General features: G+C 44.8%; 1 protein-coding gene across 4 annotated transcripts in view; it reads left to right on the forward strand.

The window, feature by feature from the left end:
- Positions 1-26,309, forward strand: part of LOC144155479 (uncharacterized) — a 65,093-nt gene that overhangs the window by 12,314 nt on the left and 26,470 nt on the right. The window contains exons 5-8 of one of the 4 annotated variants that reach the window (XM_077686945.1): positions 6,404-6,424; positions 12,301-12,321; positions 24,143-24,276; positions 25,264-25,458. In XM_077686945.1, the coding sequence (XP_077543071.1) occupies positions 6,404-6,424; positions 12,301-12,321; positions 24,143-24,276; positions 25,264-25,458 (371 nt within the window). The remainder of the gene's footprint in view (positions 1-6,403; positions 6,425-12,300; positions 12,322-24,142; positions 24,277-25,263; positions 25,459-26,309) is intronic. The other 3 variants (XM_077686946.1, XM_077686947.1, XM_077686948.1) reach the window with 3 other exon arrangements.

Genomic DNA, 26,309 nt, shown 5'->3' on the forward strand with positions numbered 1-26,309 from the left:
ACAACATCAACCAGCAATGGGTATGTGCAGCTGCTACAGTCCTCCACCTGATGTTGTGAAATATGCCTTTTAGCTGATTTTATTCACTGCTTAATGGCAGCAGCAGCAGCTATGCTCATGTCCTGGTGTGGTCATGGCACACTGGGAAAATTCTCAGTTTTAAATGATGAGAAAAGACACACACACACACACACAAAAAAAAAAGTGGCGACCGGAGGTGTGGCACTTTCCAGCTGTTCGTTACAGAACACAGGGAGAAAAAAAGCTCCGAACAGATAGTTGAGAAAAAGTTGGAACCCTGTAGACGAGGTCTCAAGGATGTGGAAAAAAAGAATGCACTAAACTCGACATCACAGATCTTGTGGAAGTCCATGTTGTGCATGTGACAAAGACATGGTTGATTATCCACTTGTGTTGGTGTATCTAGCTATCTCATCGTTTTCATTATATTTTCGGGGGGGAGGGGGCTGATTTTGAGGAGGGCTGAACTGTGTTTCGATTAAGGCCAAGCAGTTGCATTGATTATTTTGTGAGAATATTTAATCACCCACTTTTTTTTTGTCATTATCCATGCGATAAATACAATGCATGTCTGGCTTCAAGCAAAATTTCTCTGTGCAAACATTACGGCATTTTCATCGTCATTGTGAAGAGTCCAGGGAAGTCTTCTGGGCCCATTACTATGGCTGTGCTCCAGCTTTACATTTTTTGGCTGCAAAGCTGTGAGCAGGGTTGGGGTTTGGCGAAGGGGGTGCGCAAGTACTTGTCAGTAGAAGAGTAGGAGTGGCAATCGGGTGTGTAAACGGGAGTGAGGTCATAAAAACGGCTGCCGTTGGCCTAAATGTGTTGAAAAGGGCTTCAACGTAGTGGATGCAGACAGCCACACATATCTGTATTTCCATGTATATAAGCTGCACCATTCGTTGACAGATGTAAAGTTAGGGCATAGGTATAAGGTGTAATTTTGCAGGTAATTTTCCCCAAAGTTTATCTTTATTGGATCCGTGCACCCGTCATTGCATTCTTCCTATTCTAGCTGCCTTATTGCCAATCTGCTCAAGACTGTTCAGTCTTGAACACGGTGTTGCCCTTTCTTTATTGCGAGTGCACTTGACGTTCAAAGGTCGGATGCCGCCATGTCGAAGTCAGTGTCGAAAAGGATCACATAACAGGCGCCATCCTCAATATATGCGTGAGGGGAGCTCTCCTTGCCACCTAGCCATCCACCATCTACAAGCAATCAGCTCAGCATATGTGCCTTACTGTGCAGCAAAGTGCTTTTTGGCTGCATTTCAATTGTGAGAGCAGTATACTATCGCTGATTTCCCCCCGGTTTTTATGGTGTGCCTGCCCCCAAAACATAAGCTGTTCTCTTTTTCCGGCAGCTTCTCTTCTGTAGATGTTCGGTGGTTACTTGCAAGGCCCTGTCTCGGCTGTGGCAGAGCAACAAAACGAGTATTTTATGGCCATATATGGCGCTTAGTGGTTCCCTGCTACATTTCATAGACATTGCGCCGAGCATCCTGTTTAACGTTTTTTATCAAGTGGTGGGTTCCCCCCATCACACTCACGTGCGGGTAAGAAAAAGTTTGATGACCACTGGTGCATTTGTTATAAAGACTGAAATGGTGCATTGCGCTGTCAATTATGCAGAAAATATGTTAGGATTGTTCTCGTGTTTCTCCATGGGCGCAGTGTGCAGGAGTGAGTTGCACTTGTGAAAGTATGTACATGCACGCATGCAATTTTTAATGGTGAGTGGGTGGCTTTTTATGGGTCAAAGCTACAGCTTGGCTGTGATGCATGCTAAAATCAAGGTCTAGGGATTAATTTAGACCACCTGGGGGCCTGAATTGCTCCAGACGGGCTCACAAGTGTCAACACGGCATTTTTGCTTTTTGCCTGCATCAGAAAAACGGCCATTGGGACTGGAGATTGAACCTGTTATTTGGTTGGCCAGTTGTGCAATGCCTTGACCACCAAGACACCATGCCAGGCGTTCTATGGCGTACTTGATTTTCTCTTGGAGAACGCGCTCATGCCATTCTTGGGCATGTATTCGTGTGCTTCTAAAGTGACATCGCTTCAGTTATTGATGTCACTGTGGCAGCCCTTCTGGGTACACGAAGGTTTTTGAATGCACTAAGGGACAGGAAAGTTTGTATGGTTTGCAAGGAAGGTCTTGCATTACCAAAAAAAAACTACCGTCTAATATTGCTAAAACAAAGTCTGCTTCAACAAAATTTTATATGTAACGAAGGATTGGAGATTTGCCGTCAGTTGCCTAGAAGAGGTAATGCACAAAAGCCCTCTCGTCAATGAACAAACTTTTTCTGGGCCATTTCGCTATAATGAAATTTTTGTAAAGAAAGAAAAATTAGTTTTCTGTATATTTGGAAACCAGATCTTTGAAAATTGCGCATTTGTGACATCACGAATTTGGGCACAGTGCCGTTATAACCTCGTGGCTTTTTAGTTCATAAAGTAGCTCCCGAAATAACAGCACCGTACATCTCTAACTGCTAGTGCATATGGTGGTGACAGTGTAGCTGATACCAATTTGTAAAGGAATGAACTTGGTATAGGGTTAACCACACTGAGTGATTTTGGCTAGCAATGCGGCAAGCGTAACTAAATGGGTGCAGAAATTTAGTAGTAATGTGTCGACAAGCGAACATTGCTGCTGCCCCCCCCCTTTCCCCGTCATTGTCGTGTGTCGCGTAGCTGACTTCTGGCCGGTGAGCAATGCGACATGCTACAGCGACGGGGGGAGGCGGGGCAGCAGGGTATTTCACTTATCAATCACTACTACGCCATTGAGCGCCAAACTTGTTTACCTGCGCCATCCTGCGCCGAACGGCCCGTATTGCGCCAAACTCCTTTTTGAGCCGCGAGATACGACCGCCATGATGCCCCGTGCCTGAAAACTTGGCTGGAACTATGTGTTCTCATTTTCAAGGTGGTTATGATTTAGGTTTTGTCGAGGCCATGAGCGGCTATGGAAGTTGGCTTTTGCTTAGCGGTAAGGCCGTAGCCACTACGCATATTCACTTTGGACTTTGTGTCGCATTTGCACGGCTTTGTTTGTTGGCCGCTGCGCCACAATCTTAAAAAATGACCATAGGTTCATGTTTTTTTTTTTTTGTTTCACATCACAAACAGAAGAAAACAGAATATTCACGTGAAAAGTTGTGGTTTATTGGAGGTGAACCGCAATCTAGTTAGTCGACCTTTTCTGGCGAGCATAGCTGCAGGTATAGAACAAACAGGTCCTTGAACGATTTGCCCTCACTTGTTTATTCGGTTCGCCTTTATTGGGAGCTAATTACTCATTTTCGCCTGTGAACTTTGGGGCTGGCTTTGCCTATGTGGACGATGGTCCAGCATTAATTATACCTTTTGACATGCTTCATTGCGTAGTCTAGCTACGGCTTACGTTCGTCGACTCTCGCAACCCTGTGATGGGCGAAGAAAAAAGCCGTTCTTTTTAGCACGCACTGAAAGCAAAAATTCAAGCAAGCACCTTGCTTTACGGAATGCCGCCGTGCGTTCGCTTAACCCATCTAGTGGACACAAATTCAGGCCTGTTATCTGATCCCCTTTGACTCTGCGCGTGGCGTTTACCCTTTGAACAGTGATAAAGTGGCGCACTCACTGGGGCCAAAGGTAGATAATTCCGCATAATTTAAGTTTCCAGATACAGGACATGAACTGCATTCCTGGTTTGGAGTAGGTTTTTGTGCAAGGTAGAATGCCTCATATAGTAGATAAATCGATTAAACTTAATTGGCAGCAGGCTGGCGCAGCAACCTGTGCCAGCCTCCTGCCAAACATTTGGCAGGGGGCTGGCCAGTCAGAATTTGGAGCAACCAGAAAGGCATTGCGGCCTTTCTGGCTGCTCCAAGCTTGCCACAAAAGGCAATTTTCCCTGCTCCCAGGACTGTTCTCTACCCTGTTCCACCCCTGTACTACTAAATTTCTGCACCCATTGAGTTATGCTTGTCACTATCCTCATGGTGACACTGCTTAGTGCGCCGCTTCTGACGTGTGCGTGGTTTTTTTACCTAAGCCGAATCGCCTCAAGGCAATGCCGGAATGGCAACTGCTGTTGGGACAGAATCCTCTATCTGTGCATGTGTCAAAAGAATGCACGCAGCAATGTGCAGTGTTGGCATACACGATTCACATTGCCACGCAGCTCGAACGGGGCCAACGAATATTGCAGTGTGGCCAGTGTTAAATATATTCCAGTTATCACACCTCGCCGCAGTGTGTGGCCCTTTTCATTTGCCTCCGCGTGGCAATGGGCGTGACACAGTTATCCCGGTCTGCGTGCTTCGGAAAGCAGCCTGTCGCACCAAACCACACGTTGGAGTGAGGTCATGCAAGGGCGGCTTTTTTTCTCGCATGCTGTCCCAAAATGACTGTCTGTGGCTTGTGAGCTAACATGCCTCGCTGCTTTGCTACTGGTCATAACAGTGGCTCAGTTCAGCACAATCTTTGAACAAAAAAAGGCATTTCTTCAATCTCCTCAGCGACCCATCACTTCAAGAATGTCCGCCCTCTTCGCGGAGATGCATGTGTTTTGGGAAGTGGGGAGGCACATCTACTGAAAAGCTGACCACTGCCACCTGGGGGAGGGGGGAGGGGGGGGGAATGTCTGCTTTGACTTTGTAGACCAGGTAGAAATTTTTTCCCGCTTGTACACTTTTTTTTTGCAGGAAATGAAGTGCCTTTGCAGATTTTTAGATTTGTCTTGCATATAGGAGATTGGGCTTGTTTAGAGACTGCACTATCGTTCTTATGCAGCAGTCAGGTGCTCCTGGGACCAAATACACAATTTGAAAATAATGCTTGTTGGGCTGCTGCCTGTCCTGTTTAAGTGCTCTTTCTTCCTTGTTCCATTTATCTAGCACTTTTTAGCATGTCAAAGTTCTTTCACCAACCAGCCCAAACTTCTGTGTTAGGCTTGTTGGAAAGCATGTAGCTCTGTAGTGGACAGTGCTTAGAAAATGAAATACCAAGCAGCACCGAGGTGACTCCTAGGCTTGTTGTTTGCTGGTATTTTCTTGGTGGGGGGGGGGGGGATATTTATTTTGCGCTTAAGTGCACAAACAAGCATGCAGATAACATTATAGTCTAGTTTATGCATTGCTCCTTTCATTTGTTAACTGAACTGCAACATCTCAAACCACTAGACCTGCCACCGCAGCCAAGCATCCAGCGGGTGCCAAGGCTGACTTGATCCCAGCTGGCAGAGATCATCAGTTATATACTTATCGTCTAAAATGAGCAGGGTGAAACATTCATTTGTCAAACAGGCGCGTTTTTCAAGCAGTCTTCTGCGTCTACAACCCCTGGCTCGACTTCGGCGCCGGTGCAGTTCGTTCTAAGCCCGCATCATCAGCATCGGTACGGAAATTTTCACATCCAAGGCAAGCAAACATCTATGTTCCAAACATGCCACATGAGCTTAAATTCTGAAATTCTGGCCCACCTGGCTTGGAAAAATGTGCTTTGTTTATGGCGGGATGCTACATTACAAGGCGTCCATCGAGCCGGCCTATCGGGCTATCTGTGGCACCAGCGCCACCCTGTGGGGGAAACTGAATGGGGTCACGTTCACGCGCCACTTTCAAGCGGAGCTTTACAATTGGAATAGGTCTAGTAACGTTTGTGGCGGCGGCGGTGCTGGTGGCTTTTTTTAGCGGGCTGTACAGCACACCGCATTCGTCAGACTTGCCTACCTCACCCCAGAGGCATCCTTTGCAGCTTGTAGGCAAGGAGATTGTGGGCACTGTGCTCATTCTGCATCAATTACCCGTGGCAAGGGGCAGCCTGTTTGAGTGCTCACTTGTTATCGTTAGCTCATTTTAGTGCTCGTACTTTCTGAAATCTATTTCGAAAACCAAAAGTCCGTGTGGAATTGTTCATGAATCATAGTTGCATTAAGATTTCATAAAATGGGTCTTAATAAATATATGGCTTGCACATGCCATATTATTATGGCATGTGCAACATTTATGTATTTCGCTACATTGGGGGTTTCATTGCGACGAAGTTCATTGCATCAAGGTTTGACTGCACTAAGATAAGCAGTGCAAACCATGTCCATATGTGGGTGCCTTCATTTGTGGGGCACAAAGAAAAATTTCGATAACCTGTGTGGGAGTTTGATCATTATGGGAGTAAATTCAATACGTGTCTGTCTGCCTGTCTGTTCTATTGGTCCAGTCTAAATATGGACGCATGTCGATCAAAACTTATGGCATGCTTTGTTTCGCACACTTGCATCCTAAGGGACCTCTGTTATTCATGCGCTTCTAATGAGCTGCATTTATTTGTCCATGCGGTTCTAAGTACCAAAACCAGATAGGCTGCATCGTGCTGCTATCTTTTTCAGGTTATGTTCAAGATGATGAATGTAAGTATTGCAGCTATTTTTGGGCTTTTACTGTTACCGAGCAGCAAGTCCTAAAGTTGCGGGAAAAATAACACATTTAGGTATGACGGCTATTTTTAATTCATTCTGCATCTACAGTGAAAGCAGAAGGGGTGAATTCATGACTGCTTCATGTGAGCAAAATTCCTGTTGAACACCAAACCATACACGGACCATCACATGCTTGACAAATGAGGCTTTTGTTGCACCATTATTTGGGATTGCAAGTTCTGGGGCGTGGCCTGTTGAGCAAAACGGGGAGTTCTGCCAAAATCAGGATCGTGGTGCAACTTTCTCGTGCTGCCAGGCTGAGTTAATTTGGTTGCATCATCTAATCATGGCATTTCACCGATGCATAGTGTGTTATCGCTGTTAGTCAAATCGCCTGATACAGTTTTAGGAATTGCATTTATGACAACGCCGAAATTGTTGCGTGGTGTGAACAGATATCTGCATAGTTGAGGAACCATACGGTTCCCTTATCAAAATAGACCTTTTGACTAATCCTGGGGTTGTGGAAAGGGATTGTTCTTGTGCAGTAGTGCTGTCTGAGGGGTGAAAACACCTGTGTGCAGGGCTCATGCTCTGCTACAAGTTGGTGTATGGCTCTGAATCCACTACAAATAGTAAAAGGCTGCAAAGGCTGATGGCCCAGTAAGAACAGAAACTCCGTGAAAAAAAACCATTTCAGCAGCAGAGAGAAAAGGAAGCAGGCATTTTTCTGTCTAGCTCTTTCGCAGGGTTTGCAAATTTGTGTTTCACATTCTTTGTAGCAAAGGGCTTGCATCACTCAGCAGGCTACAGTTTTTCAACAAAAGTGCATTTTAAATTATGGCTTGTGAAATAGCAAATGCTGTGTGTAGCCTTTCATTATGGCACATCATGTTGTCCAGGTCATGTGCTCTGTGGATCAACAGTGTGCAGGTGTGGCTTGGGAGGGCCAAAGGGGTACTAGCACCAATCTTCAGGGTTAATATTACATTACAGTTCGATTCTTTAAAGGGAAGCTGAAGCGCTTTCCAAAAAAATTGAGTTAGATTAACAGTTATATAGTTTCTTGCGCGCTGATTCCGAATATCACATTGAAATTTATCGTACATCAGTCCAAGTGGCATTTATCTTGCAAAAAGCGCGGCCCCGTTTGAAAGACGCGCGCTTTTCGTCTTTTGACGCCCCTGATTGGTTGCGCCCGTCATGACGTCAAAGGGGAGGACACCCTTCGGCCGCGCCGGTTGTCGGAAGCATTGCGAACGATCGCACGGTTGCCTTTGCGGCAATTTAGCTTGCAGTTTAATTTTCGCACATGACTGGAAGTTTGTTTTATAATTTCCCGTGCTGTTGGTTCAATTATCTTGGAGCTTAAATTTGCTTTACACGATAGAGAACCCCAAAGCAGTGACTGTGACGTCGACTAGTGGGTTCCATCAAAATATTTTTGAATTAGGCAACCAGCATAGGGGGAGTTTATACCTTATGTTAATATTAGGTACTGCCTTAACTGTTTCTTATTATACACAAAACCATTTATGCCGAAGATTAATGGGCGTTTTATAAACAATCTACCAGTGAAAAGCACGAACGTGCACTGCGCAAAAAAATAGCGTTCATGCGCTGTAAACGTATATGCGAGACACATCTTGCCGGTACACGCATAAACCAACAAGCAGACTCTGCTTCCGCATTTCCTTTGTTCGTTGTCGCCCACCCCAGCCCCGTTACTCATCCCCGTACACAGACCCACTCGCGCGCGCCATTTCGGCAGCGGCGCTACGGCGCCTCCGCGATTGCTAGCTGCACTTCGATGAGTGGCGTCTTACTGCTTCACATGCATTTATTCTGAAAACACTGCAGCATACTAGTGCCTGTTCAGCATTATTGGCTGTAGTAGGGCTTGATTTTCGCTTGTGCGTTGCGCATTCTGCTACAATATTACGGCCACCTCGTTATAATTAACAGACCAGTTGAACAAGACAGTTACGTTGTAGTTACGTTACTTTAGGTAACAATCACCAAACGTTTGTGATAATGAATCTTTGGCCTGTTTCAGCATTTCTAGATTTAAGCATTTACCGCGCTAGTCGGACAGAGGCCGTATATTTACTCTTCGCTCCTAATTTTTTAGTATCATCATTATATATATCACCGACTATCACTGGAGCACACTTGAGGTTCAGTGACAGCAAGTGCTCACCAGGTTATAATATGCAGCCACACGGAATCTTGGGCAAAAAATTAGGCCCCCGCAGTCAACACAAATTATGGCACGGTGGTGGTTCGGAGTGGTGTTTTTTTTTTAATTCCAGACAAACATCACCTTATCGTGACATGTATACTTGCAAAATAAGTAATCTGGTTGTCTTGGTTCTTTTACTTTGTAGGAATACTGTTTACCTCTTAGCCGGGAGAGAACTTCTATCAGGATTGGCCCCTTGTTTTAGTTTCGCCAAAAAATTGTTTTTATGCACACTGTCCTGAGCCGATAGGGAAAGAAAACCGACGCGTTTAACGAAACAAGTATTTCCTGAGCAAATGTGAGTTGGTTTCTGGAATTGAACGAAACATCCCCGGCCAAAGTACAGTAGTATTCCCCATCCTTCCTAAATCTAGGATCTAATGTGAACATTAGTGAACATCTAATGTGAACATCTAATGTCGCATCAAAAAAAGAAAAAATCGCATTGGAGCGGTTTACAAAGTATTTAACGTAGTGTAGTATATTCTCTGTCATCAAGCACAGCCACCTCGGCTGTCGCTTCCGTATGTTATGAAGCATCCCGGCGTGGCATTATTCTGCTTAGGAATACGGCATGATAACGTATGCCTCGTTTAGCGTTCGTGCATACTTTTTGAACACGAAAATTGTACAAATGAGTGCTATCAACCACAACAACAACAAGTATCATTCAAAAGAAAACACGGCGAAAAGAGCATGGCCAAGGCGGCCGATCCGGCCGGAAGTCCAGGTATGACGTTTTTCAGCCGGTTTTCGCCCGCGCTCTTTCGTCTTCCGGCATCGCGCGGCGAGATGGGGGTGGGGCATCGGGCCACTTTTGTTTGCTCATTGCGCCGCTTCTATTGCATGTATTGCGAAAATATTTCGTACACATGAACTATTCAATGTGTACTTGCTGCTAGTCAACTTTTCTTTTAATTCTAAAGCCGCTTCACCTTCCCTTTAACTAATCAGAATACCTTGGCTGAAGTATAAACGTTCTGCAACGCGTGGAACATATTTTAGTTCGACCTCATTCATCACAGTGATGGAACAGGTCGCAGCAAATGGACATCAGCGTGACATCACCTAATTGGTAGAGAAAAATGGCCGACATAGCTGAGATTTGCTGACGTTTCACAGAAACCCAACTGAACTTGTAATGCCGCAATATGGAGAGAAGCACCCCGTGTTCCTGATTTCTTCCAATTTTAACAGCTCACGACCAGGCTGGAGGGAGCGGCATTTTCATGTCACTGTGTTACAGGAGCCACACAGAAACGGCACACCATTTGCAGATTTGCTAGCACCGGCTATTCCATACAGGCCAGTCGGTGATGTCAGCTAGTGCAGAACGCATCGAGGGGTCACCACCTTATCTTCAAAACTTGTTGGGGGGATAGTTGGTTCATGATTCTTAAATATATTTAGCGCAAAAACCAAAGACGGTACCCAGGAAAGGAGGCAGGACAGGCGCTATTTAAAAAGAGCACACATGTCAGCTGGTACAAGTACTTTTTAGAGGTTGAAGGCAATTAACCTTGCCTGGCACGATGAGGCGACGATGAAGAACACATGTGTAATGATTTGTGAAGAGCAGGGGGAACGGATTTAAAAGAGCCCTCAAAAAGTGACAGGTAATTTAACAAAACTTGTTGGGGGGCTAGTTGGTTCATGATTCTTGAATATGTTTAGCGCAAAAACCAAAGACAGTACACAAGAAAGGAGACAGGACAGGCGCTACCTATCTGTCTCATGTCCTGTCTCCTTACTTGTGTACTGTCTTTGGTTTTTGCGCTAAACATATTCAAGAATCATCTTATCTTCCTCTTTCATAATCACCTGGTTTAATTAAAGGCAGTTTGTGGCAAGTGTGACATATTATTTGCTCCATCAGGGCTACCTTTTGACTGAAGTGAGGTTGTGTGTTGCCTTTGTGGTCCTGTTAAGAGCCAGTTTTGAACTTTTTATATGCGGTTGTTGTACTACTGGAATAACTGGGGGGAATAGTGGGCTCTTAATGAATGCAAGAATTAAACGGGGAGGGGCAAAAGGACAAATAAGTGACCGCATCAACACATGAATATATGATTCGCGTTTATTTTTATTCACTCATCAGCGCTAAAGCCATCGATTTTAGGGGGTGGGCGATCTGTGGGGTCTTTTAGTACATTGAATATTTCACCCCCAAAGGGGGGTGGGTGATGTTTCAGGGGAGGGCGTTCTTTCGGAACTTTACGGTATAAACGTTTCATAACATGTGATAGGCAATTAGGGGCTGCTCGCTAGGCGAAGGTTGCATTGTTTCATGAAGGGAGGAAGCTGTTACCGTGTTTTCGCACATGTAACCCTCTCTTGTACATAACTTGCACCCCCACACTTTGCCCTCAAAAAAGAACTGCATGGTCAACTGATGGAAGCCACACAGCACAATTACCCCACATTTATTTGCATAATGAAAGCAACATTATGTGTGACAATTGATTTCTTTTCTGACCGCACAAAAGCAGTGCCCTACTTAAAAAATGCAGGGAAGTGCTGTGTTTTCGGACATGCTGTTTAGGTGATGCCTTGTACCCTGTAGACGGCTGCCAGGTTGTAACTAAGCTCTCATCTTGTCTTTACTGGGTTTAGCGCTCCATATATATCTTGCTTCTGTAGGAACTGCTGTTCTTGTCTACTTGCTTTCGAAGCTCTTGCTTTCACACAGTGGTAAAAGCGTGCTCAGAACAAACATTATCACGCCATCCACAGGACAACATAAGGAAACTAGTCTCTCTCTCTTCTTCTCTTCTTCTCTTTTTTTTTTTTTTACAATTCACGAGGTAGAAAATTGGAGAGTTAATGAAATGAATATTGCGGTAACAGGCATGGGCATCGTCAGGATTTTGTCTTGAGGTATGCAGACCCATTGTATTGAGGGGAAAGAGGGAGAGGGCGAGGGGGCGGGGCAATTGACTGGGGTGGCATGGGGGGGGGGGGGGGGGGGGAGCGCATGTGCCCATTTTGCACCCCCCTGCCGACACCCATGGTAACGGAGGCATCACAGTGCAGCAAGCATTGTGGTGAAGGTAGACCTTGTGATACAATTTGGGTTATTATTTGCACCCCCACTTTGCTCTTACTATTTTTTTTAATTATCTTTGCAGCTTATGTGTGTGAAAATCTGGTATTTTGAATTCGATATTCCAGAATCAGATAATCTGGGTGCTTTCCTTGGGTTGCTCTTCGAAGTGCTGCTCCTGTGATGTCTAAATATTTAGTGGCTGCCCCGGTTAGCAATGCGACTGCCACTATTTGATGCCCTCCAGGAAACTGCGGCATAAGATGCCATCTCATCTGCCATCTTTTACCTTCCTACGTTCTAAGAGGGCATGCCATATGCTAATGCACCAGTAAATCCATCAATCTGGGAAGAGTATTGCAGTGGGGCCAGCATAAACGCTGGGGGTTTTTATGGAGCGAACATCAGAAAAATCTACTGAGGTGGGCCATATACAGCCTTCACTGGGGTAGATCATGCCTTGTTTGGCAGTCTGCAAGCCTCAGGGCTCTGTCACTGTTAAGTAACCGCGATTACACTTTTCCATGTGGTTCTAAGCGCCTATAAAGCGCCTATACTGCATTAAGCTACTATCTTTTTCAGATTTTTTGGATGATGATGAATGTAAGTATTACGGCTATTTTTGGGTTCTACTGTTGCCGAACTGCGAGTCGTTGAGTTACATAAATGAAAGTAGGACAGCTATTTTTGGGGCCTTTGCTGTTACCACACTGTCAGTCCTTGATCAATAATTTTCAGATTTTTTACTTTCCCACTGGTTGGTGTGTATAACAGGAAGACAGTGGGGTGCTGAATACCAAAGAACTTTGCTCTTTATCCCTTATTTCAGTGGTTCTCCAAATGTACAAACCCTCAAGGTGTGTGCAATGGCATTTCAAAATTCCCAATCAATCGGGAAACCCCACTGTTACTTGCACCCCCATTCCCATGTTTTCGTTGCTATTGAACGTTGGTGCTATTTCCAACATGCATATCATATTGGCTTCTGTGAAAAGTGTGCACAATTGTTTGCTTTTCCACATAACACTAAAGCTCTAGCAAAAAAAAACTTGCGGCACAACAAGGCATTCTTAAAGGGGCCATGAAGACAAAACACAAGTTTGGTTCATTCAAAAGATTGCCTCGTTATAGTCATACTGGCAGCACTTTTAACGTAAACTTCGCTCAAATAAGCTACATAATTAGGAAAGAAGGGAATGGCCATGCGACCCACTAGCTCATTTCCCACAACAGAACCTATGATGTCATACCAGCCAGCTCTGCGATTGGCGGAGGGCAGCAAAAGCAAATTAGACAGAGCTTATAAGCTTGCCGAACGAGCTGTTTGCTCTTAAATTTAGGGAACATTATTTTAATATCAGTAAGAATGGTGGGACAAACAGTGGATGTTGTGAAAGCACACGTAAACACAGAAGTACCGATGCATACTGCTGTTGGTACTGCGCACACTATGCTTGGTTTTAGCTGCACAGGGCTGTGGGGCTTTGGGGTTGACTCAGACAACACTGGCCGATTGACGCAAGCAACGGTGTCTTACGTGACTATATTTGCCGAGCGAGCACTATGTTTCACAAAACAATTGTTTTATCCCTGAACAAAAACAAGCCAGGTTTAAATACAGCCAAAAACAAAGCAAAGGCAGTAAACCGCTTGCCACGGTATGGCGGCGCTGTCTAGGTTCACTAGCAATAAATAAGGCTTCGTGGAAAGGGAGTCGCGTCCGGCTGTGTCGCAATCGGCTGCAAAGCGGTCGGTTCCTGTGATGTCATTGCAGACCACAAAAACACATGATTATGCGGGAAAATCAAAATTTTAACTTAAATTGAATAATTTCTCAGTGAATAAACCATCGTTTGCATCCGGGCAAGCGCTGGGGGCACTCTAAAACGCGAGATCTTTCGAATAAAACAAACTTGTATTTTGTCTTCATGGTCCCTTTAAGGGTGGGCATGGGTCTTTGAGACCAAAAAATTGCCCAAAAAAAGCATTTTTTTTAGGTATCACTTTTTTCTTAGTTTTCAGTTTTTCCTCCGAAAAGTTCATACTTCAACAGTACCAGGTATTTGTAAGAGCTCTACAGGCCCAATTTTGATGAAATAAATAGCAATATTTCTAAAATTTTCTCCTTTTTTGCCATGAGCGGTATTGCAGCGATAAGAAATTCTCGAGAGGCAGCGATAAGAAATTCTCGAGAGGTACATCCCAGCATGTAAAGCAGCTAGAAAGATAACTTTTTTTTTGCAGCATAAAGCTGAACGTTTAAACTAACCAATAACAGAAGCAGATTTTACATTTTGTGTTACAGTAATTGTTTAATTAGCATTATTTTTTATTGGTTAGCAGGAGTACTTCAAACCTAGAAGCTAGAATTGATGTAAACTTGTATGCGATTGCAAAAAAAAAAAACACTGCTTTCCACATTTCGTTCTCCACAAATTCTGGCATCTATACATGCCTTGCTGGTAATTTTTTGTTAATTATTTTTTTTCTTCATTGTTCTCAAGAGCAATCAAGGTTTTTAATTATCTCAGAAACTAAATGTCTCACATAAAAACTAATTGGATATTTTAAATCAGCTAAAAAAATTGAACAAGCCCATAAAGTTTCATTCAGATTGGTTGGAAAGCAAAAAAAAAAGTTTGAGCAAATTTTTTTGGTTGCATATGTTATGTGCCACCATCCCTCACACCCTTTGGTCTAACAGGTCCCTCATTACCATTGCGCAGGAAGGGCGGGGGCCCTGACACATTCATTGTTGAGAACCAGTCTTTTTTGCATGCACCCACACCCATCCGATAGTCTTCCCATGCAGTGAAAGTGCATGTCTGAAGCTAGGCTTAAATACGGCCTCTATGCCTCTACTGCTTCCCATTCTAAGCACCTACCTCATTTTAAATCCACACAGAAAAAAAAAAACTACCTGTCCTGCATCGGTGTTATGGGCCAAGACTGCATAACTAGTTAAATATTAATTTTTCTCATTCCATGTGCAGAAATTTGATGATAATGATAGCTTATCGTCACCTTTCTTTGGTCGAAGACCATGGATTTACCTCTTAGTCTATATCTTCGTGTTGCATGACATGTGCCTATTGAGCACACTTGCCTTTTTTTTTTTTTTTTTTTTTTTGTTTGAGGGGGAGGGGTAACATAGTTGGCCCGAACTATCTCTCAACTTAGATCCTCATCCACCTTTGGAATTCCCGCCATTTCCTGCAGGGTGGGAAGGTTTACTCAGCAGAATCTGAACCTTGCCCAGCACATCCTCTGCCTCCACGGCCTTTCTCCTCCTCCTCCTCTGCATGTCATAAGCTTTGCTTACCTACCTGTCCTTGCACTTGTTCCTCCTGCACTTGTTCTTCCTGCACTTGTTCGTGTAGAGCTTCAATAAAGCAGTTTCCCATGATTCTTGTGGAACTCCAATAAAGCAGTTGCCCCTCACTTAGTGTTCTCATAAGTTTGTTTTTTTCATACCCTTATACTGGCAAAAGCCGCAAAGTTGGGTGCAACCTGTTGCATTATTAAAAGCGATATTACTTAACCCTTACCACCAGCCAGTCTTGTGCAGGTATTGTAGAGTTTCACCGAAAACAGGGACATGCGCTGAGAGAGAGTATGCCCTGGATCATGTTCCTGGTATTGGCATAAAAATTAATATGATGCGTGTTCAAGGGCTGGTTGAACTTATCTGGACTCATTGTTTTGCCCAGAGTATTTGTTGCATGTGTATCAGGAGTACGTTAGGCATAGATAATTCACGCAGAGCAGTTGGTGGACTACTGTTTAACAAAAACTAACAAAAGCTAGTAAGAACCAATAAAAATGGGTGTTGGCTAGACTGAGCTACTTTTGCGTTCCTTCTCACTCCAAGCTGTAGTGTACAGTCAAGCCTGATTGTAATGAACTTGGGTGCGTCAAATTGCATAATGTATTGACCACAAGGAATGCTCTGATTAAGTAAACCAAAATATCCCCTTTACGTTGAACCACACATCAGACATATTCAACTCTGGGCACCTATGATCGTTCCCAAAGCTTGCCGACTTTCTTCAACTGTGGTGGTAGGATAGGCTCCTTTGCAGAGAACGGCTGATGTAACCCAATGCCAACAACGTAGCCTCAGTGCCCCACCTTTCCCATTTACGGGGGAAAACGAAGAGAATGAGACCCTTTACCTGTTTCCCCTTGGGCCTGCAAAACCTTCTGGCTGCCCTTTTCACACTTGCTTTTTCCATATGTGCTCAGTTGTTACACTAGCATTGTTCCTAGTGCTGAAAACTTATAGCACATTTTATCTGTCCTGGATGAAAACTCGGCATTATAGTCAGTCTTTGTTGATTGGCCAAAAAGCTAATGGGGTTGGTTCAGTCCAAGATTGTGCGGTCGCTCAAAGAGGGTCCTTAACTTTGCCAGGTGAAGAGTACTCCTAGCAGAGCATACTGGTCAAAACTAGGCTGCTGCTGATCCCAGTGTCAAACCAGGGGAATCAGAGTTGCAAAGAATGCATTGCTAGATCCTGCAGTCTGGTCCTGAAAAGTTGCAAAGAAAAGGCAGTACTGCTCTAACGCCAGAGAAGAGAGCCAAGGCTGTGATGGTGCTGATAACTGGTTATTAACGCGTGAGCATCACTCGTGCATTGCTTGACTCGGTGAAAAAAGTGGCATCCCCATACAGGCATGGCAGACCCCGTCATCAAAATTGCCATTAGCTGCGGCGGCCTAACATACCCCTTCAGGTGGATTGGCCAGTGACAGTGACAGCAGCCGTCGGAAGCTCACGCCCAAATCTACAATTCCCATGTGGCTGGGAACAAAGGTACACGATGGTCAGATGTCCCCTTCAGGGTATGCAATGGCCCAACATAAGCTCTAAAATCAACCGGTCTCTCAGTTTGACGTTGAAGGATTCTGATGTTGCTTGACGTGTCAGGCTCAGTGTAGAAGCCACCGAACGTTAAAGGTAAATGTAGACCGAACAACATACCCATTATGGTGGATTGGCCAATAACGACAACAGCAGCCTCAAAGCTCACAGCCAATCTACCTATTCCTATTTGGGCTGCAATGTCAACATGCCCACCCACAACTCCCCTCAAAGGGATTGGCCAATGGTGATGACAGCTGCTGTGGAAGTGGCATTCAGTTTTCCCAACGGCACAGAACTGGCACTTTCTGCAAGGCGTAGAGCATCAAGTAATGGTTTCTTATTTGTCTGTCTAGAACAGTTCTGAGCACTTCGTCGACTGTCCAGACAAATGAGAGACCTCAAATATGACGATACGCTGCACACTGCACCTAAAGCAACCTAAAATATACCTAACCACCACTATTTTTAGCAAAACTGAGCGAGATTGATATAGAGCGTTTTTACATAAAAATACATAACAAAAAATAGATTGCATGTGCTCAAACCCATGCTTTTACAAATGGAATCAGAGGCTGTACCTCAGAGTTGTGGAGTTGTGGAAGGCGAACGACGAGTTTTTTTAGCTGTTGGTCAATATAATGTTGCGAGTGTTGAAAGCAAACAATTAGGCGACGCTAGGTGCTTGCAGGAAGTTAAGTTCTGTACCATTTGGGAAATTGGATGCTTTGCAGGAAGTAGCGCACAGCCAGTTCAGAACTCCTAATGAGGCTGTGTTGTCGCGTTGCGTCGGCGCGTTAAACCTTACAATCAATCAGGCTGTGTTGTCAACAAACCCGCTGAGGAGGATTGGCCAGTGACAATGACAGCAACTGTGAGAGGCTTATATGGCCAATTCACCAGTTCCCATTGGCAGCGACATCAGCATACCCACCCACACATCTGCTTTTACAACTCAAGTAGAAGTGATGCTCATGCATTCTCACATCATAAGAGAAAGCTTACGTGCCCCTGTAACCTTTTCCAGCAGCACCTTCTGGACAATCCTTTCGGATTATTGTGTGTCAATCAATAATAGCATTATCTGTGTGGTCATTCCTCAATTTTTTTTGTGCATTTAAAACCACAACTATGCATCCGAATGAGATCAATCGGCCTGTGACAGCAATGCCATAAATGTAAAGGTGCATCGGTTTTTGAAAGGCACTGTGAATGCAGGAGAATTATTTAAAGCTCCACAACATATACTGTTTTTTTTTTTTTTTTTTTTAATGCGGGAGCATTACTAGGCTCATTGAGTGTTTTTCTGTCGGCGCTAGGCGCCTACTATCAGCCGTGCCCTCAAGTGCGCGAGGAAAGATGTCATCACAGCCAACCAGAAATGGCAACGCGGCCACCAGAAGGGAGTGCTTGCTTAAAGCTGGAATCGGCCATAGTGGCAACTAGAGTGTGAAAAGGAGAAGGCATCCTGGTAGGCTCACCGGCAGTTATACCGCGGCGGATATGAAAGAAAGGATACGTGATTTCAGCAAGTGGAGCGCCTGTGCTTTTTCTTCTCGTTGGCGATTGCACATCGTTTGCTAGACAGGGTCGCCATCCGTGCCCGCAACTGATGCCATCACACCAGGGTTCCTCTCACTGGCACTGATGCAGGAACCAACGTCATGTTACCTAGCTACAAAAGGTGACCAAGCAGAGCTAATGGAAGACCAAGAATATGGACAGAAATGAAAGTGTGTCATAATCAGAAATTATATGGCAGGAAATAGCATTTAATTACATGAACTTGCAAATTAATTTCCTAATCTCCTGTGGCCTGGTCACCGCCTCAGCTACATGTTTTGGGATGGCTAAGGCAGACGGAGTCCAATATGCTCTTGGGCCCACCACTATATTATTCATCACCTGGCTCTTTCTCAATTGTGAATGCATAATTTAAAATTTTGGAAACTATATTGGGTCACAAACTGTAGAGTGAGCCCCATTTGCTTTTGGGGCTTTGATTTCAATTGCATTATTGCGTTATGGTTATTTAACTCTTATTTGCCTAAAGCATATGCAGTGAGGCTGTTAGTGGCCAAAATGTTATGGCCTTGGTCATTTAATTGCTTTAATTATACCTGCCTCAGTGGCTGAGCAAAAGGACCTGGGTGCAATCCTGGCCACACTTTTTTTATGGAGGCGAAAAACAAAAATACCTGCGAGTCAAAATTTCTGCGCGTGTTAAGACCCCCAGGTAGCCTAATTTAACCCCCCCCCCCCCTTCTGCTCCCACCCCACCATGGTGTGCTTCAAAGCCCAGGTGTAACATCAGGGCATAAGCACCCAAAATTTGAAAAATTGTTTTATTTATATTCCTATACTTCTTTACACTGGCAGCTTTGTGTAGTTTAGCATTTGGTGAGTTAGGTCATTGAATTGTGCTGTGCGTCAATAACCTTTTTATAATTGTGGTTGGGAAATTGTGGGTTGCGGTTTCCTCTATTCCTGTAGCTCAACCTGTGTTGGGAATTGGCCGAGATGTTACGACACAGGTTCAGTGATGAAAGGGTGGTGGCAAGTCAGAACTGTGGCTACATGTTGTGCAAACTGGCCCTTTCTGGGAGAAACATCACCGCAGTTGTGCCAAATCACACTTGGCAAAGTGAAGGAAGAAGAATGACCTTGACGACGCGTGTGCTTGGAAAGCCTAATAAAAAATAGAAGGCGGTTCACATTTCAAGGAATGTTTGCGTATGCATTGTGGTATTTGATATGCGTTTCCCCGGACTACTACTAAGCCATTGCTTTTCTTTATTTATGCAATATATGTTCGATATTATTTGCTAGTAACATCCTGTGATTATGCCAGCAGTGTTTTCATCTCTGAACGGAATCTGCGCCAAAAACTCGCACAGCTGCCGCAAACCCACATTTTTCCTGCTATGAGTGGGACCTGTTCCAAAAATGGGAAATTCCACTTCCATACGTGCGGATTGTTTCTGTGCATTATTTTTCTGTACAGGACAGAATATGAATGAGAAAATTGGTGTTTACATTTGTATGCACCTCCATCTTTGTGTCGGTCGATTACACCCGTGGGGGGATTGGCCTGCATGATAGTGACACATGCAAGGGGAATTGGCCTGGTGCAGTGCACCTTCTGGGTCTGGTGGCTTCATATTGTTTTTGTACACAGTGTTAGCTAATGAGAAATCACGTAATTTTTATTATCAATTTTGACAAAATGTAAAAGCGGATGTTGTCAGGTGTCTGTTTATTCCATACCTGTTTATTACCTAAGCCACTGATTCACACATAGTGTGTTTGGGCGAACCAGGAAACCAGCAGGAAATCAGCCTTTGAACTTCGAGACTTGAGTTATCCTTATCACCAGCAGAGATTTTTTTTTTAATACTTTCAAATGTACATGTGGGCATGTAACGTGCCTGAATTTCTGGGATATATGCACTGTCAAAAAGTATTCGTTTAATCTCCATGACACCCCAACCTTGCTCATAGATTGCAAAAATTATAGTGAAATTGAGGTGGTGTAATAATCCTGTAGGAGTACTAAACGCCTTGTCGAAAGTTAACCTTCAAAGACTATTGTACCCTGTGGTTCTTCACAATATGGCGACGATGGGGCGGATGCGATGTGTACGGCTGTGTGTACAAGTGGAAATATTTTGGCCCCGAGTTAACCGTACACAATAATCTGTGATACAAAGTTTTTAAGGTGAAACGTTAGTGTTCTCACTGAAGGCGTCTGTAACGGTAAAACGCCGGGTTAAGGGAAAGAGAAAAAAATGCTTCCCTGGGAATCGAACCTGGGTCCCTCGCGTTATGAAGCCGTCGTCTATCCGATTGCTCCGTTTCGACATGGTCGAGAAAACTTTGCGCATCAATCTTTTTTTTTTTAAGGAATTTAAATAGAAGTGTTGTATGTGTAGGGCAGTTTCAAACGTACATTTTGATTGTAGGGAAGATGACCTGCCAGGCAGGGTGCATCTGTCATCCTTTTCTGCTGGTATGCTTTGGTTGAATAGAAAAAAAATGAGAGCAGAAGATGGGCAAGGAAAGAGGGGGCATGTGCGCGAGCTTGCTGATTCATTTGGATCTTAGTCTTGTCCTCCAAACTATGCTTCACCACTTGCTAAAGCCATTGCAAAAGTATATATATGTGTGTGCGTGTGTGCGCGCGCATCTTCCTCAGCTCGGGGATTGATGGTCAGTTCCAGAGCTGATAAAGAGGTTGCAAGCTTTGTGCTTGGGTTGCTGACACGTCTGCAGCATTTCTATCCTTCTGCTGCATCTTTTGGACATCGTGTCGTGACCATTAACATCTGCATTTAATTCGCGCTTACTGGTTGGCAAAGCACACATGCTGTAATTTTGCAATGTCCAGTGTTAGCATGTGCTGAAGCATGCAATGCTAGAATTGTGCTCTCCACCAGCCGGTCATTCCAATTTGGCCCGTTTTTTCCTATTCTTGTGCAACCTCAAATAGAACTACTGTATTCTGTGCTTCTTTTTTGGGGCTCTACAGCTTTGTATTTGAAAGTCTTGTCGAGATTCACTTGTTAAAACATTAGTTATTTTGTTTTAAACTTATTCTCTAATTAATAAAAATGTAAAAACAAGGTGATATGGTCCACTGTACACTGATTAGTTTGTTGGTTTGTTGCTGGAAAATTCAACATTCATAAGTTCCATGCTTGGCTCATATTGTGTGAAAAACCTTGTATAGTAAATCCTTTTGAGTTTAGGCTTGTTCGGAAAATGTGACGGCCATTTCTAGCTTTTTGGCCAGTCTCTTACGAGGATGCATTATTCCATAGAGAGTTCTGATATCAGGGTGGAAGGTTGGATGGTGGTTGCGTAAATGTTTAATTTTGGCTGACGGGTCATTTTTAGGAGGTGTAAATGTGTGGTGACGCGTGAATATGGGGCAAAACCAAATGAGGCGGGGGAGATCAGCTTTGGTAGCATTTGTGGCAGGGAGGGCATTTAAGCATTGATAGAGGGGCGCCGCATCTTCTCAAGGTTTCAGAAGCATGGCTGGCGTTGGCAGCATATTTATTGATAAAGAGTTCGGCGGATCGGGGAAAGGGGGACTGTCGGGGTCCCTACCCTTACACTGATTGCAAAATTCTCCATAGATACCGGTCTTGTATGAGCTGTTTAGAGCTGCGAGTCTACTCCCCATGCCCACCCAGCCCACCTGTCTGGACACCAACCTCCTCGGGGGGCATTCATCCAGATTTTTTGCTTTAAAGCCACCACAGGGCCCCCCTTCCTCTCTTTTCCACCTTCTCTGATTGATTGATTGTGGGGTTTAACGCGCCGACGCAACGCAGGCGATGAGGTGCGCCGTAGTGGAGGGCTCCGGATTAATTTTGACCACCTGGGGATCTTTAACGTGCGCCGAAATCTCTTTTCCACCTTCTCTCCACATGGGTCTATAGCCTTCCCTCTCAATACAAGTGCATCTCCTCCTGCTCCCTATTTGAGCTGGAAGGTTAGATGATGGCGAATTTAATACTAGCTCCATGGCCAATCCCTGGTGGGGGCACATGTGATCTTATACCGAGCACACATTGCAGTCATCAGCGAAAATTCATTCTTCTGTTGAATGCCTTGATAGTTCATTGTACCCTTGTTTTAGGACTGAGAAAATGCAAGCTTGAATTCTGGTAGGCTACACTCTTTATTTGATGTGCTGATATGCACTGTTAGTGCAGTGAACGTCCATCTCGGCTGAGCGTGTTGCTCTTGTGTGTTGCTCTTCTGTAGCGCTGTCTGACATGACGCACAAACAGCAAAGAGTTTACATGAGTAAGCATAGCTGCCAGAAATCGATTGGTCTCAGTTGCACTAGGCAGTGTTTCTAGGGGTGCTGATAGCTGCCTAGGTGTGGGGTGAGATACGGCAGAAGCTAAAGAACTAGGTGAAGAGATGGGAGGAGAGAATTCAGGACAGTAGAAACGACCGGCAGTCGCTAGAAGCCGTAGTGGACTTCCAATGGCTGATGGTAATGGTGGGACATTACAAAAGGGGGGTTCAACTATGTGTGCATCAGCTCAAAGGGCTCCACCCACCCTATTTGTTTGTTCATGGAAGCTCACACATCACTGGATCAATTAAGATTCTAATATATAAACTTCATCTACGTTTTTTTAAATGCCTGAATTTTTTTTCCCAGCATTTGTAAACTTTTATTTTTATGGGGGGGGGGGGGGGTTGAAAATAGTTTCGAGATGCACAATCTTAGTTTGCGTGTCCTTGCATGCAGCAAAAACTTTAGCAGTGCAGGTGTTTTTGGAAAGCACTCTTAACTGCACTTTGCCGCACTCATAGAAAAAAAAAGCACTAGTATTGTATTTTTTCTTTTAAAGGAGCCATGAAGACAAAACACAAGTTTGGTTCATTCGAAAGTTGCCTTGTTAGAATCATACTGACACCACTTTTAACGTAAACTTCGCTCAAATAAGCTATAAAATTAGGAAAAAAGGGAATGGCCATGCGACCCACTAGCCCATTTCCCGCAACATAACCTATGATGTCATACCAGCCTGCTCTGCGATTGGCGGAGGCCGGCAAAAGCAAACCGCAAATTAGGCTGAGCTTATAAGCTTGCAGGATGACCTATTTGGGCTTAAATTTAGGGCACATTCTTTTTGAAGCATTAAGAATGTGGGGGCAAACAGTGGAAGTTACGAAAGCACATGTAAACATAGTACTGATGCGTACTGCTGTTGGTACTGCGTGCACTATGCTTGGTTTAGCTGCACAGCACTGTGGGGCTTTGGGATAGTTTTAGACGACACTGGCCGATTGAAGCAAGCAATTGGTGTCTTACGTGACCATATTTGTCGAACGAGCACTATGTTTCACGAAACGATTGTCTCCATGAACAAAACAAGCCAGGTGCAAATACGTTCACAAAGAAACCGAAGGCAGAAAATGGCTTGCCGCGGTCTGGTGGCGCCATCTAGGTTCAACAACGGTAAACAAGGCCCTGTGATGTCATTGCAGACACGAAAACGCACGATTTAGCGGGAAAATCGAAATTTTAACTTAAATTGATTAATTTTCTCAGTGAATAAAGCATCGTTTGCAACCGGACAAGTGCTAGGGGCACTCTAAAACACGAAATCTTTCGAATAAAACAAACTTGTATTTTGTCTTCATGGCTCCTTAACTGTTCTTTGAGTGGAATTTTTCAATTATAGTTCATTTGGTCAGTATATGAATCAAATGCCTGTGGGTAACATATGGTGTGAACTCTTGCACCTTTAGTTGCAGGGCATTTAAATGTACTTATATCTAGTATTTTTCACGTAATTGGGACTCAAAACTTCACTCCTGCATAGGTAGTTTCCACAAACAAAAAATAACTAGTTCCAGTATTCAGTTTTTCTAAAGGGTTGCACAGAGAGGCATTTTTACTCAAGTTGTTTGCAGAGGGCTTCAAGGGTTCATACATTATGATAGACCATTCTGCCGGGGCTTGTGGATTGTCAAAGCCCCGCTCTGTCCTTTGTGCGTGTCTCACTTGTGCATTTTTTTCATCTCGAAGGCGGGCCTGGAGCGGGCCAACAGCCGCCCATGGGAGCCCACGGAATGTCCGGCTATGGCCGATCAGCGCCACCCTCATCCGGCATGGTCGGCCAGCAGCAGCCAATGTCAGCACAGCAGCCACACCACCAGCCGGTAAGCTTTACCGGTCAAACCATTACCACAAAACTCGAGATAGGTTTTTAAGAGGATTTAATTTGCTCCGTAGAACGCGTGTAAGCCTTGTTTCTTTTCTGCCTTTATTATGATAAAACCACTTTCTCTGGCACGGTGTAAAGGACACCTGCAGGCTATTGGGGGCTTTATTAATTTGTGAATCATTGTGGTTTGCAGTTTGTGCTATCAGGAAGGCAGGCATCATGCTACATGATTGGACAACCAACTATAATTCACCATTGTTGTGTCTCTGGCCAAGTGCATGGCTTTCCAACTGGCTGGGTTGGCAATTGTTTGCGGGCAGAGACCAGTTCAAATAGCATGCCGTTTTGGTATTTTTTAAAATTACAATTACTTCTAACATTCACCTAATTTTGTGTGTGTGCATGTATACTGCATTGCATGCACTGCAAAGCTTCCCTGCATTTACCAAACAGTGGTAATGAGGTTAGTTTTCTGTGTCCTGATGATGCCATTTTTTAATGAGGTTTACTGCCTTCGTTGTTGTGACATGGCAGAGCCTATGAACAATGTTGTTACGGTGTGGCGTAGCTTCCACACAGGTGTATGAAAAAAAGAGAAGTAAGACGCGGATGGGGTACTTGCAAAAGGGGAAGCTGAGGCACTCTGGCTACAGGGAGTCTGACCTGGCCAACTCATTCCTTTGAGCGGTGTAAGAAGACACTGCAAGAGTAAGTGATGACACGAGTGGTAGGAAAACCTTCAGGTTCATACTCGAGAACTCGACCTCGCGTTCATGGGTGGAGCCGGGCTTGCATCGCATTCTGTGGTTTAAAAATATTGCGAGGAATCGCGCGTACTTGTTTTGCTGTGCTGCGCATTGGTGCGTACAAAGGCGCTGGCACGATGAGGCAGCAGCCAAGGGCAAGGAGTGAGTGGGTGGGGGGCTGTGGTGATGTTCGAGGTGGCCTCCTCGGCCCATGCGATCCCCTGCGGCCACTGCAGCGCTGGCCGTCTTTGCCGCAGCACCCCGGCATGAACCAGCATGGGCCGCAGCCTCACATGGGCCAGCAGCCGGGGGGCCAGCACATGCCGCAGCCACCTTCTCACCCGTCCGCCATGCAGCCGGGCATGGGGGCAGCCCACCAGCCGGCCCACCAGATGCCCCAGCACGGACCCAGCCCACAGGTGCAGCAGCAGGTGCGTGCAGGGGGAGGAGGATTGGGGGGGAGGAAGCCCCGCACAATGGCCGTGGCGCAGTGCTGCAAAGTGTGAAAGCATTGCTTGTTTACTGTTGCTGGTTGGTTGCTGTCGATAATTATTGCTGGTTCTGGTTTTCTCCTCGATAAATCGTGGGGCATACTGTAAAAACCTGCGTATAATATAGACCCACATATAATATGAGATGTAATTTGAGAATAGCCAAAACGAAAAAAAAAAGTTTTCATCCGCATATAATGTGAGTGAGAGAAGCTCACATAAGCATTTATTTGCATTGCAGTTACCATTCAGTCATCGGCTGTTTCACTGCCACTGTCTCCCGACGTCGCTTGTTGGAGATGTCTTCCCACAGAAAGTCGTCTTCACTGCCGTTAAGGGGGTTGGAGATGCCGCATTTCTTAAAAGAGCGACTAATGAGCTCCTCGGGGATGCTTGCCCATGCATCCACGACCCAGCCATAAAGCACCGCTGAAGAAGCCCATTTCAGCCATCTGGTAGCCGCTACTTCCGCCTCTCCCGACCACGCCTACTTTTGGTAGCAGCGCTTGATCCAGTCTTCAGAAGGCTTGTTAATGCAAACATCTAGTGGTTGCAACTAGGATGTCATCCCTCCAGGAATGAGGGCGAGTTCGGTGTGAGATTTGTGCAGTAGCTTCTTTACGGAATCAGCCAGGTGACAGCGAAAGGTGCCCAACAAAAGTACTGGTGGGAACTCCAGCAGTGCTCCAGGCCGCCGACACGAGACAGACTTGATCCAGTCAAGCACCAGTGCTTAACTCTTTCGTTACCGCGGGAAATTGACCAATTTTGAAGGGTCTAACAAAACATTT

The sequence above is a fragment of the Haemaphysalis longicornis genome, unplaced genomic scaffold, assembly GCF_048455015.1.
Source record: "Haemaphysalis longicornis isolate Haplotype H1 unplaced genomic scaffold, Haemaphysalis longicornis Haplotype H1 scaffold_1, whole genome shotgun sequence".
Lineage (NCBI taxonomy): Eukaryota > Metazoa > Arthropoda > Arachnida > Ixodida > Ixodidae > Haemaphysalis > Haemaphysalis longicornis.